This window comes from Egretta garzetta, unplaced genomic scaffold, assembly GCF_000687185.1.
Source record: "Egretta garzetta isolate BGI_Z169 unplaced genomic scaffold, ASM68718v1 scaffold321, whole genome shotgun sequence".
Classification (NCBI taxonomy): Eukaryota; Metazoa; Chordata; class Aves; order Pelecaniformes; family Ardeidae; genus Egretta; species Egretta garzetta.
Window position 1 is genome coordinate 833597 of NW_009258756.1, and position 13378 is coordinate 846974.

The 13378-nt window shown below is 47.6% G+C and overlaps 1 protein-coding gene across 1 annotated transcript in view; it reads left to right on the forward strand.

Moving 5' to 3' along the window:
• Positions 1–13378, forward strand: part of LOC104135568 (cystine/glutamate transporter) — a 20415-nt gene that overhangs the window by 1537 nt on the left and 5500 nt on the right. Inside the window, exons 2-11 of the mRNA XM_009649234.2 lie at positions 246–2558; positions 5187–5313; positions 6049–6164; positions 6836–6961; positions 9427–9526; positions 9616–9660; positions 9846–9974; positions 10285–10386; positions 12196–12292; positions 13100–13249. Of these exons, the coding sequence (XP_009647529.1) occupies positions 2363–2558; positions 5187–5313; positions 6049–6164; positions 6836–6961; positions 9427–9526; positions 9616–9660; positions 9846–9974; positions 10285–10386; positions 12196–12292; positions 13100–13249 (1188 nt within the window). The 5' untranslated portion in view covers positions 246–2362. The remainder of the gene's footprint in view (positions 1–245; positions 2559–5186; positions 5314–6048; positions 6165–6835; positions 6962–9426; positions 9527–9615; positions 9661–9845; positions 9975–10284; positions 10387–12195; positions 12293–13099; positions 13250–13378) is intronic.

The following is a 13378-nucleotide window of genomic DNA, read 5'->3' on the forward strand; positions in this document are numbered from 1 at the left end:
TTTTTTTACCCCTGCTTCAACAGCTTCTGGAACAATTCCTGATAGATTTCATGTTTCTGAAATTTACTGGACTGCAATGTTTTATCTCCAAATACTTTTGCATGGCAGGAGTATTAAAAAAAAAAAAAAGCATGTGGACAGAAGTATGGAGTTTGTTATTTACTTTGGATCATTAACCTGGTCTGTAAATTTGATTTGATCTCTCCTTTTTTTTGTTCCTCCCCCCCTTCTTTGTGTAATTTTAGAGCTCGCAAAGAGACGCTGTCTTCTGCTGCTTCGGGATCCCAGCAAGAAATGGGAATCTGACGGATTGCAAATGCACCTGCTTTGGTTAAAGCCCAGCAAACAGATAAGTGCCCTTTTAACTCTCGTGCAAGAGCATTTTAGACATAGCTGTGCACGCCATCTCTCATCAGTTCGGTTTCGATTTGGTGAGCCCTCTGTGCTCTGCGGTTCTCCTTTCGGCTGAGAAATACCAGACGGTATCGGTATTTCGTGTGAGCTAATTAATGAGCGTCTGAGGGAACGGCAGGCGCCGGCTCCAGCAGCCCTGTGTGGTTTTGGGACTCTGAGGACCAGCTCCGCGGGACCAGATGAGGCTGATGTGACCCATCTGAGCTGTAAGGAGTCCTCCGGGACTCATTAGAGGTCTAATAACTAAACTTGGCTGGTCTGATGGAGAAGATGCTTGTGCAGGCTTGGCGTAATCTCAGGGAAACCAGCTAATGCTGCTGGCAGGAGAGAGGGCTTTCTGCATGTGCTGTTCAGATGTGTGCGGAGAAAGTGATAACCCCTGCTTCTTCCTGTTGGTTTCCAGCTGGAAAAAATAGCCGGGGATGGGGGAAAGAAGCCCTTAGTTATACTGAGTTTATACAGGGCATAAGAAGAGGTATCATGGGCATAAGAAGAGGTATTGTGGCTAAGTGCTAGCAAGAATTGTCCCCTCAAAGTTATGGGGACGTTTATGTCTATGGATGGAAAATACAGACTATCAAGAAAATAATTTCTGGCTGCTTGGGTCTGCTTCTATAGGTGACTGCTGCCTGCTCTTGGACACACCACTGCAATTACTAAATAATTGAAGAAATCCTTAAAATCTGGTCTTATGTACCGTGTGACTTTGCAATAGTATACAGCCATGGGGCTGGGACAAAATATTCACTAAACCTGCAATTTACTGCTTTAGAATAATGAAAAAACCCACTAAAGCCGAGCGCGTGAGCACTGGAGGGGTTGTGTGGCAGGAGAAGGGACAAGACCCAAATTATCTGCTCCAAATCTGTCTTGTCTGCTCTACCAGGGTTAATTAGCAGTGTAAAATGTTTACCGTGCTGTTAGGAGAACTACAAGCAGGTTTTCTACAGCAACTTAGACCGTAGTAACTGATGTGAATCCAGCTTACCTGCTGCAGCAGCAGGTGAGTTTCTTGGTGAAGGCGCCAACCTGGGACTGAGAGAGGGACGGGGGAGAGGAGATGGGAGAGCAGGAGGTGACTGCGGCACGAGAGAGCTGGCTCTAGAGCAACTCGTGTGATCCCTGGAGTGCCTGAAGTTCCCTCTTTTCTAGGAAAAACTTCTACTCCTGCTGTTATTTCCAAGAAAGTTTTTATATTAATAGAAGAAACGACACGTCTGATATTAAGGACTGTGCTCTGTCTTACAATTGTAAATGGTGCTTATTCCTGACTCTTCGATACTCTGATAGCAAAAAGGCTTGACAGTATATTAAGAAACACTGACAAAATCAAGTTCTAGCAAGAAAATCAGGGTTTGTTCATTCAGCAAGGATGGATAGGAAGTTAAAAAACTTAAATCATCTCTGTACCCCAACTAACAGAGCTCGTTGCTCCTTAAAAAAAAAAAAAAAAAAAAAAAAATTTAGCTTCAGAGTTCCTCAAGGCCTTGATTATTAGGTTTGCAGCTTGAAACCTGCTTTCTGCCAGCGTTCTGGTATCAGTGTTCCCCCAAATTAGGTCCCATTAAATTAACCCCAACCTAGCCAGTTCCAGTCTGGGCATCAAAGCTGAATTTGGAAATCATATCCTGAAGTGCAGCATGCAACTTGTAATGCTCTGTGCTCCTTGGCAGAAGAGGCAGAGAACGCTTGCAGTCCCTCTCAGGAGCTGTACTGATGTGAGAGATGCTCCTGAGTATGTTAGATCCACCTGTGGTTCGGTTGGTGCATCCAGCAGCTGAGGAGAACAGATTCAATGGATCTGGACAGGGTTCCACAAAAAATCTCATATGGAAAAGACAACCCCCGAATCCCTAACTCTTTCCTCGTCTTACAGGTGAGCCGTGAGGGCACTTGTCAGACCGTAGCTCCTGAATGCATGACCTTCCCCTGGGATTAGAAGGAAGCCATGGGGAAAGACAAGAAAGGAGAGGAGGCCGTCTTTCTGAGGAAAAAGATAACTTTGCTGCGGGCTTTCTCGCTCCTCATCGGCAGCATGGTTGGCAGTGGCATCTTTATCTCCCCAAAAGGAGTACTGAAAAACTCCGGCACCGTGGGTTTCTCCCTGGTTGTCTGGTTTGCCTGTGGGCTCCTCTCGATGTTTGGTGAGTGGTGAGCTTTGTCAGTCTTTGCTTAAGCATCTGGGAGGTGAGGGGAGCCAGCACATTTTTAAATAAAAAGTATAAAAAGTTGGGAGAAGAATAAACCAAAAATTCCCTGTTCCTGCTGCAACAGAAACAAAGGTTTAACAAGCCTGGGTGGGGAGGGTCACCAGGAGTCTTTAGTTCAAATGATTCCCGCAGGGTGATTGAGAAAATCCCAGCACTTATGGTCTGTGAATACACACACACACACACATGCATATGACATAAAATCATGTGCAAGTCCAGGGCAGAGGGGTGACAATGACTGCAGATGGAGATAGCATGGTGTCTGCCAGGAAAGCTGGGAGAAAATGAGGGGACTCAATCTATAAGGTGGAAGGGAGATGTAAGAGGCACTTGAGAGTCCGAGGGCTGTGCAGTGCTTTGCACAGACACTGTGAAAAGGGCAAGAAGTGACAGCCTTAATACGCTGTGAGGGACCCCCTTTCTGTTGGCGAGGATAGAGAAGCAGTAGAGCAGACTGCCTGGGGAGCTGCAGGGTGTCCACCAGCCAGGGATGGGCGTCTGTCAGAAATGGTTCGGGTATGTCTGATGCTGCCTTGGAGCAGGAGATGGAGCAGATGAGTTCAGCTCCGCTTTCTGTGCGTTACCCTTGGCTCGGTTTCTGGGCTTTTAGTTTTCTTCATTTAACTGTATAAAATCACCATCTCAGAAAATGCTCTAGGTACTGCTAGGAGAACTGCAAGATCTCTCAGCTCTGGGGAGAAATCTGATGGTTATTTCAGTGGGTGACTTTAAAGTTCTTCTCCTGTCATAACTTAGAAAAAAAACAAAACAAAACAAGAAAGGAGAGATACTGCACTTGGAAAAAAACACTTTGGCACTGTGACACATACATGCAAGTTTAGAAATCGAGACATTAAACTCTTAATATGGCAGCAAGTGTGGTTCTTGCTTTTAGCATATGCGTACCGATATTTCACGTTGCAGCCTATGTGTGGTGGTTTGGCGAATGATATATTTTTGCTTAAAGAAAATCTTAAAATATAATGTGAGCACGGTGTTTCTTTTAACTGAGCAGGGCAATAATAACGTGTGCACTGATCACATAGCCCAAGCTCTGCACTTGGAAAGGTTTCTCTCTCCGTTGCATCCTTTGATACTCTGCTGGAAGGGCCTTGGGAGCCTCTTGATCAAGTTATTGTATTTTGTAGCCAAATTTGTTGGTTTGTTCTCCCCTTTCATCAGCTTGATGACCTCCCCTGATCATTCCTCTGACACTTTTTTTGCAGTACATTAAAAAGGCCTGCTTTCTTTTATGCTTTTTTCCTTTCAAGTAAAACATTTATACGAGTCCCATAGCATGAGTTCAGCAAAGCACTTAAATGCATGTTTGAAGCATGTAAAGAGACCCGCTGGAATAAATGAGATGAGGTGTCTGCCTATATTCAACACTTTGAACAGGGATTCTGCACAAATTTGCCAACAGAGGGGTGGGAAAAATCGAGGTCCTCACCATTGGCATGACCTGAATGTGGCACAGTTGCCACAGGACTTGGAGGCATGGCCATATCACCACTGGGTTCCTCTGGGCTCACCTTCCACGTCTGCCTGAGCTGGGCAAAGAAGTCGATAGCACAGCTAGAGATGGTCTTACCCACAGGGTCACATCCCAACAGCGCTCAGCCCCACGGCAAGGAGAGCTGTGCTCAAAGGAGTGAAGTGTTTTACGATTTCTTTTGGTGAACAAGGGATGTTTAACCTGGCAAGTGAATCCAGTGTAGGCAGGGTTTAAGTTTCGTACTCAGGCAGGTTCAAGTGGCATGATGGGATTTTTTTTTTTTTTTTTTTTTGGCACAGGCGAAGGCATAAAGGTTTCCATCCATTTGCCTGAAAGTTTTAAGCTATTTTCTCTGGCATGCCTCTCTCTGTGCCCCGGTGCAGGGACAGGGAGGTGCAGAGGCACTTGCCGAGGCAGGAGGGGGCAGTGGCCAGGTCCGTCAGGGTGCTTGCATGTGAACGTGTGAGAAGAGACCGGCTGAGCCTCTCACGCAGATGCTTCCCCTTGTTCTGCGCCATTGGGGCCCAGTTTTCCTCCGGTGGCAGGTCTTCCCTCTCAGCGGAGATGCCCTTCCAGGTCCCCTGTCTGGTGTCTTCAAATGAAGGAAGGGATTTATGTGAAGATGCGAGATAAGGACACAGGAATGTGGTCTGCAGTCAAAAACGTGATTGAAAGGGCCGGTTCAGCCTCGGCCTGTCGGCTGAGCTGCTGCGACTGCCTTGTAAGCATCATCTCACCAGCCTAACTGTGAGGAGAAGTGAGAACCCCAACCTCCAGGATGTTTTTCAAAGGGAACCTCTTGTAGCATAGTGCAACATTTCTATCACACGCCTTTCCACATAACTTCCATGGAAAAGTATCACTAACCAGAAAATGAAGAATTTCTTTCCTTCTGAGAGAAAAGTCAATAACACAAAAATAGGAAAGAGTCGTTCTGCTAATTCCTTTTTCTTCCTCTAATTCACTACTTATTTTAAAGAGATTCATTGAATCCCTGAAAAGTCACACAGAAAACAGAAAATCCATGGGATGATTTACTCAATGTGTTTCTACCTGAACTTTTCCAGGTGCCTTGTGTTATGCAGAGCTTGGAACAAGAATCACCAAGTCTGGAGGACATTATATCTACATTTTGGAGACATTAGGTCCTCTGCCAAGTTTCTTATTCCTGTGGGCAGAGTTTTTTGCTATCAGGTAAGAGATTTTATTTGTTTGCCTTTTGCTGGATGCTGTGACATGTAAAAACCCAAAAGTTACTGTGCCAGGTAACAGTCTAGGCAGTTGTAAAGGAAAGAGTAGAAACAATCTGAACAACTTTTAAAGATTTTCAGTGATAAAAGGAAGAAGGCATAATCAGTAAATAGTTACATGTGTTCAATGTGATCTGTACTTGAAGAATATCTCACTTCTCCCCTGGCAGCTGGTATCCTCCAAGAGCCATGGTATTTTTCAGAGACTGACAGTAGATGCCAGATTTATTTCAGGTCTTCTGTTTTCATTGTGAAACTTTTTTGGATTCTCTTGTGGAAACAATTTTCTGGCTTAGCCTTGAGTTAAATAATATTTTAGGAAATTGTAAGTGACTTCTTTTTTAACTTTAAAAAGAAAGTCCTCACCTCTCCATAACCTGTGTCCTTGGTGTAAGCCGAGATGAAGCAGGACGTATGAACCACACTGCATTGCTCAGTATGATTAATCTCAACTTTTGCTTTCAAGTTGGGAATTAACCTTTTTGCAGCCTGTGATTTTTAACCCATGTACTGAGAAAAACCTATGGAAAAGGGTCTGTGGGAATGCACCATCTGCATGGGAGAGCAGGATTAACCTGGGTGGGGAAACTTCCCCCGTCCTGAGTTTTGTGCGGTTTTACATCGTGCCATTTTTGGCCATCTGCAGACCACAGTTTGTGCTCAATTCCTCCCCTCCCAGGCCTGCCAACAGTGCTGTGGTGTCTTTGGCGTTTGGACGCTACATGCTGGAGCCATTTTTCTCCCCCTGTGCAGCCCCTGTCCCTGCTGTGAAGCTCGTGTCTCTCCTGGGGTACTGTAAGTACTAACTTGGACAGGACTGCTGATCTCGGAGCCTCTCTGCCCCAGACTAGGGGAAATTACTGGGTGTTATCTTCTGGGATAACTATGGAATTGGGTCTTACCTCCTCGGCCACCCAAAACTTCCTGACCCAAGGTGCTGGTTTGGGGCCACTACATCCTCCAAGGAGGGGAATGGGCCTCCTTGTTGACCAGCTGGAGCCCTAGGTTGGGGGGATTGTGCCAAGTATGGGGGCAGAAACTCTTAATGTACGACTGTGCAAATGCCACCTGGGTTGAGGGTGTAAGGCTCGAAGTTTTGGACTCTTTGTCTGGTGCACCCAGCCTGTGAAGCTGTCCTGCCTGCTCCGGGCTGGTGTGTGCTGGTACCACTACGAGGGGTGCTGCTGAGATGTCCTGGCAAACTCAGACCTTCCCCCCAGGCAGGCGTGGATGACCCGACAGGAACCTGGGTCCTGGTCTCTCTTAGGACCATAACTCAGCTCCCCCTTCAAGTGCTATACCCTGGGCCACACCTGTAATGTTTTCTGACATCTCTCACCCCGAGCATCCTCTCTGTAAAGACGCAGCCTTCTCCCTGGCACCCCTAGAGCAGGATGCGCTGCTGTATATTTTCCTGCATGTGTCGAGCATGGGCTACAGCTGTAGCAGTGTGGTCTCCTGTCCAGACATGGTCCTCACCCTCAACTCCTGGAGCGTCACCTGGAGCGCCCGGCTGCAGACGGCTCTCTCCATCGTCAAACTCCTGGCTCTCGCACTCATCATTGTGCCAGGGATGATGCTGCTGGCACAGGGTAGGTGTGCTGCTGCATGGCTGGGGGAGGGTGCCCAATGTTCATGGCTCTTGTCGGTCCCTGGTGATAAGTGTGGTACTTATTTAGCTGGCAGGAGCATTCTCTGCCTGTGTTCTAGATGGGAATTAGCTGGGAGCCAAGACCAGGGTAGTTGGAACTAAGCTGCATCACTGCACTTGGGCTGATGCAACTGGCCCAGCTGTGCTTGCTCCAAAACTGAGCGAGCCTTGGTGGCTGAGGCTGCATGAGCCTACCCAGGGTCACAGGAGTGCCTTCCTCTGCAGACGGTCTGTCTTTGGTGTCAGTCTTGCCTGTTTTCAGCATGGCTTGAGATCCTCCCAAAGCAGCACAAGTTTGATGGCCATCGGGGATGTGTGACAGCATCCCATGGTGACCCGGGCCAGTCACAGCTGTGTAATGAGTTACCAGCCCTCAGCTGAGCCCTGGTAACTGCACCTCTAACCTTTCGGTGGCTTAAGCTAATGTTTTGTACCTCCTAATTGAGATGGGCAGTAACTTAGTAAACTTAAAATGGGCTCGCATGGGATTGCACACCCACATCCAGAGTGGGGGGAAAAAAAAATCCCTACCAGTAGTATCTTTTGGGAGCGATACAAGAGTATTGGCTTTAACCCAAGCCTCAGTTTATAGAAAAGCCCAAGGCATTCCCACTCGAGGGATGGAGCCTGCTCCCTCTTCACGCTATTACTTCCCTCTGCAGAGAAAACAACACAGGCAGTAGGCTCCGCGTTCGTGTTTCTGATGTCTGGAGCCGACTCCTTTGAACGTGCAAAGATCCTCAGGCTGGCAGCACTTCTGAACTGAAGGACTGCCCTGCAGCTAGAAATCCCGAGCTGTTATTGTTAGGAATGCCTTCAAATGACAATCTGGAGGCCTGGCACCCGTCCTCCGGCGAGGAGGATAAGTGCTGGTGACATCTGGAGGGAGAATTCACCAAGAGACCCCACTATGACAGGTTGTATTTAATGTAACTCATGGGGGACTGTAAATCACTCATTAATGTCTTGCAGACAATAAATCCTTTTTATGTGCCATCACTTATCAGCAATCATTTTAGAACATAAAAAGACTACCCTGAGAGGCCCACTCCCATATTTTGGTTTAGTCGTCTTCACATTTTCTTTTTTACTTTTTTATATTTTCTTTTTTACTTTTTTACTTCTTTGCATTTTCTTTTTTACTTTTTTTTTTGTGCTTAAAAATCAGGTTTTTGCCTTTAAATCAGTTTGCCTGATTCCCCTGCCTTGTTCTACTTCTTTTGGTTACACTCTTGTCCCTTCCTCTGCCATTACCTTCCCTTTGGCTCAGGTTTCTTTTAGAGACTTGCAGGGCCGGTGTTTCAAATCCCAGTGCCCAAATCTTGTCACAGAGCTCCTTGCAGAGGCGCCTCCATAGAAGTGGCCTGACCTTCTCCACATGCTCCATGCCATTTCATCCCTTTCCTGGCAAAGCCCAACTAGACAAGCTCCGCACCTTTTACTTTGAAAGACACTTTGATAGGGAGAACTGAATATAGATGTGGAACCAAACCTTGGGCCACCCTTATTTGAGAATGTGTGAAATACAACTCCTTTTGACTGTGTTTTTTATTGGTCTTCATTTGAATGAGAGGCCATTAGGTGTTTATCCCTTCCTTAGGTTTTTTTTGAGTTTGATAAGATATGGTTCATATCCAAAATCCTGACTTTGATTTTTTGGTTAGGGTTTGTTGGGGTTTTTTTGTTATTTCAGGCAGAGGACTTTTAGGAAAATTGGGGGAGTTGTAGAACGGGATCTCTATCTAAGCCACTTCTACTTTTTAAATTTTATTTGCTTTGCCCTCTGTGCCCTCAGTTCCTCTTCCTGTGGGTGAGCTGCAGTGGCTGGCATGGGCAGCGGGGGGCCAGGCTGGCGGTCCCTGCTCCCCGCTCCCTCCTCCGCCCCGGTTCCCATGCTCCGGCCATCATGGAGCTGGGATCAGCACTCCGGCAGTGGGATCAGGAGGGAGCACAGCAGGAGCCAAATTAGCCGCCTCGCTGGCTGCACCACATCAAAGAGGAGCATGCATCCAGCTGTTTGGGAGAGGAAGAGGGGAGGTCAACCTGGCGAAGTAATTCTGGGCCTAAAGAAAGGACAGGACAACTTGGGTCCTCTCGTCTCCATGATCTCTCATTCCCACAGCAGGTTCTGTCTGAAACAGAACCAGCTGCTGCCGTTGCCCTTCCTGAGATGTCTCCCATAGCTGAACGGGGGGACGGGTTTGTTCTGTCACTCTTTGTGAAGTAAACGCGTCAGCACAGAACCGCACATTAAAGCAATGAAACAAATCTGACTGCCTGGCTCCAAGGAAGTCACAAATGCTCTTCCCAGCTCTGGGCAAGAGCTGCAAGGGGTGTTATCCCACGGGAAGGAAGCCCGTCTCTGATGTTTCCCTGCTCCGTGTCTGCTGTTTCTCTCTTCTGCAGGCCATACCGAAAACTTCCAGGATGCTTTTGACAGGCAGTCGCTGGCTTTGGATAAGCTGCCCCTGGCTTTTTACGCAGGCATGTTCGCATATTCAGGCTGGTAGGTGTGACGGGAGGGCGCGTCATGGGCAGCGGGCTGGCGTCCGAGACATGGCTCAAACTCTCTCCCTGTCTCTTCCCACTGTGCAGGTTTCAGACTGGCTTTGTGCGTGAAGAGTTGGTCAGACCTGAACGGTAAGGCTGTGAAGAGGTCGTCTTGGGTTACCAGCCTCTGGGGTACCGCGGCTTTCCCAAACGCAGTATGGGAGGAAATAATTTTGTGGGTTCACCTAACCAACGCCAGCTGCGATCTGCAGTAATACTGTGCGGAACAAGGGATAACAGCTTGTTCTTCATGTGTGTCTTCCCTTTTCTTGTAGAAATATCCCCCTGGCTGTCATCGTGTCTGTGATCACGGTAATTGTGGGGTACATGCTCACCAACGTCTCCTATTACACGGTCCTGGGAACGCAAGACGTTCTGGCTTCCCCTGCTGTGGCTGGGGGGGGGTGTTGCCGTTGTCTTGCTTCGGTGTGGTCAGCTTATGCTGAAGGGGTGGTCATGGCAAGTGTTTCGGAGATGAAAAATGCCTTAAAATGCCTTATTGGTTTGTCATTTCTCTGGATTATTGGGCAACAGTAACTTCTTCTAGTCTTACCTGAAAGATAATGCAAAATAACCTGCAGATGACAGCAAAAAAGGCAAGATCTATGAGTTGTATTTTACTCCTTCGATGGACGAAGTTTTCTTTCTTTTGAATCTGGTGGTGTTGAAAGATCACCACACGTTCCTAAAGTCACACTCGCTCTTCCTCCAGAGCTTTGTGCAGCGAGCCTTCAAAAGCCTGATCTCCGTGGTCCCTGTCCTTGTTGCACTGTCCTGCTTTGGAACTATGAATGGAGGAATCTTCACGTTTTCAAGGTCATGTCCCTAAGAATTTGTTACTCTTTTCGCTTACCAAATCAGAGGGAAGCACCAGTGACCTCTGCAGCTGCCCACCCGTGCAGTGGCATTTTAGCCACTCTTGTGGGAAAAATACGGCCTTTGACTCCCAGGACGTCAGCTACAGGATGATCCCTGTTGGCCAAGAGTCCACACTTTCTATTTCTGGCCAGGTCCAGACTTTGGTATCTAGGGCTGGTCACAAAGATTTTTATCCCTGCCCCCTCCTTCAGTTTAAATCCCCAGCTTAAAGTGAAACGTCAATGTTTCTGGTGAACTAGAGGCTTTGTTGACCTTGGCAGCTGCTCAGTGAGACCGCGTCTTCTTTTGCTGGGTTCACCCAGCTGCGGGGCACGGGGTCCCTCTGTTGTGAGGATCTCTGGCCAAAGGCAAACTCTCCCTCAAGGACTTTGCTTTGAGGTCAGTGAGATGTTACTGGGGACAGGCTATTCCTGAAGCAATCAGCGATGCTCAACAAGTCTTGTTGTAGCAATAAGAAAAGCTTTTTTCTGTGGAAAAATTATCTTGCCAGCTTCACTGGCGACTCTGCTGCGTGTCCTTATGGGAGCCTTGAAATTGGAGAGGAGGGCAGAGCTCACGGAGAAACATGTTGTGCCGGTCCCGAGGAGCCGAGCAAACTCTCTGGAGCCGGTTCTGTTTCACAGCTTTGATTGCAAAAGGAAAAATCAGTTGATATGAAAGGGATATTTCATGACATGAAAGCTAGTGAGTTACTTTATCCACTACCCTGAAGTCCTGTATTAAATACAGGTGCGGAGAATCCTCCCCCTTGGCTCCTCTAGGTAGTGGTTTTCCTTGAGGATCAGAAGTCCCTGGACAGCACAAAGGTTCCGCATGTCCCTATCGCTTTTCTCTCCCCCATCCTGGCACCATTAATATAATAATTTCAGAAAGGCCACATAAACAGCGATGGGGCCTCCCTGGCTGCCGGCCAGCCACACCCCTGCAAAACCACAGAGACAGCGATAAAACCAGTTTTACACTCAAAGCCCCAGCTGCTCTGGGCCCTGCTCCAGCCCAGCTGATGCTCTGGCACTGTTTCTGTGTGGATATTAAATTTATAAAATTGGATGGAATGCCTTCTCCCTAATTGCCCTTTCACGAGTCAAAGGAGGGATGGAGGCAAGGAGCTCTCTGCTGTCATTTGTAGCTGGTCTCTGGGCTGTACACCAAACTGTATTTTCCAACAGCTGGCCAGAGGATTGAAAATCCTCTCTTATTTGAGGAAAATGCACTTTATTTTTTTATATATACAGTTATATACTTTTTTATATATGTGTGTGTATATATATATAAAAATGTAGGCATCAGGACTGACAAGTCCCTTCATAAACTCACCAGCCTCTTTTATAAAGAATTGAAGTTTGTGACCCCTCCACTTCCTATTGGAAAGATTAACCCCTTCCCTGATGGCAGGAAACTTTCTTGCTTCTGTTCCCAGCCTGAACTGGGAACATGGTCACTTTGGACTTGCCCAAAGGTCTCTGGTGACGGGCCACCCAAGGGGGATGCTGCCAGTGGTCCCGCTGGTGGGCTCTGCGCTGTGTTGAACTAACTGGTCCTGGGAGAGCCATGGGAATTCAACATGGGGTTTTTCTTCAAATGCCCCTAAAATGTGGCTAAAGGCAGAGCTGTGGCCTTGAATAGCAGACCCGTGCTGGGGGGGGGCGCTGTGCCTTGTGGCCTCAGGTCAGTCCAGTGACTGATCTTCTCATTTCCAGTCTGGACGTGGGATGCTAATGCATAGGGCTCCCTGTCTTTTCCTAGGACTCTGTTTGTGGCTTCCAGGGAAGGGCAGTGGCCTCCTCTTTTCTCCATGATCCACATTCGAAGGCATACGCCCCTTCCCGCTGTCATGTTAATGGTAAGGAGTTCTGGCTGTGTGATATGCCCTGTTCTTGCAGTCTTGGCTTTTTTGCAAATCCTGGAGAAGCTGCAGACTTTTAAAGGGTGTTGAGACACTAAGTCAGCCTCCGAAAAATAAAGAAGGTGGAATACTGGAAATGGCAGCAAAGTATTAAGTCCCCTTGTGCCAGCAGTGGTATCCAAACCCACTGCCTCCAAGTCCCTGCCTTATAGCCTTGGACACCTTTTCTAAAAGCACTGTCCCTACCAACTGCCACAGTTGCTGCTTGATATTGTCCTATGAAAACACCTCTGCCAGGCTTCGGTTATTTGGAAAACGAAATGTTTTCATTCCCAGGTGCAGTGGAAATGCAGGGAATAAGCATTTGCAGAGATGCTCTTAGTTTTGGTTTGTTTTTTTTCCGGCAATGGTCCAGCTCCATCCTAACTGTGCAGCAGTCCCCCTTGCAGCTTGGCTGACCTGCTAAAAACTTAGCAGGTATCTTTGTCGGCAGCCTTTGTACTGGCAGCGCAGGCTTTTGGATCATGCAGGCTTTAATTGCCCTGCCTAGGACAGAAAGCATCAAAGGTGCTGTTGGTCTTGAAAGGATTGATCCTTTCTGTAGCACACCATAATAGCGTATTTAGGCCTTTTGCCTTCAGCCTGTGACACTGTTTTGTAAAGCTCCCTGACCTCTGAAATGTTGTGGCTGTGAAGTAGCTGCCTGTGATTGCAGGGGGGCTGGAGGAGGTGATCCACTACCCTTTCTTGTCCGAGGACCATAGTAAGGCTTTAATGACTGTATTTCATCTTCACAATGCTCAGTTCCCTTTGGTTACTACCATGGTGTGTATCGGAGATATCTACCATCTAATGAACTTCTTCAGCTTTTCCCGATGGCTCTTCATAGGATTAGCCACCCTCGGGCTCATTGTCCATCGCCGCCGTCACCCGGAGCTGCAGAGCCCCTTCAAGGTAAAGCATGGTCTGTATCTAACAGCCACGAATGTGCAGGCTTGTCACTTCTCTCTCTCTTATTTGCTAATAATTAGAGCATGACATGGCCATGATTGCCTTTGGGCTCTAAGGGGTCTCGATCCCTAT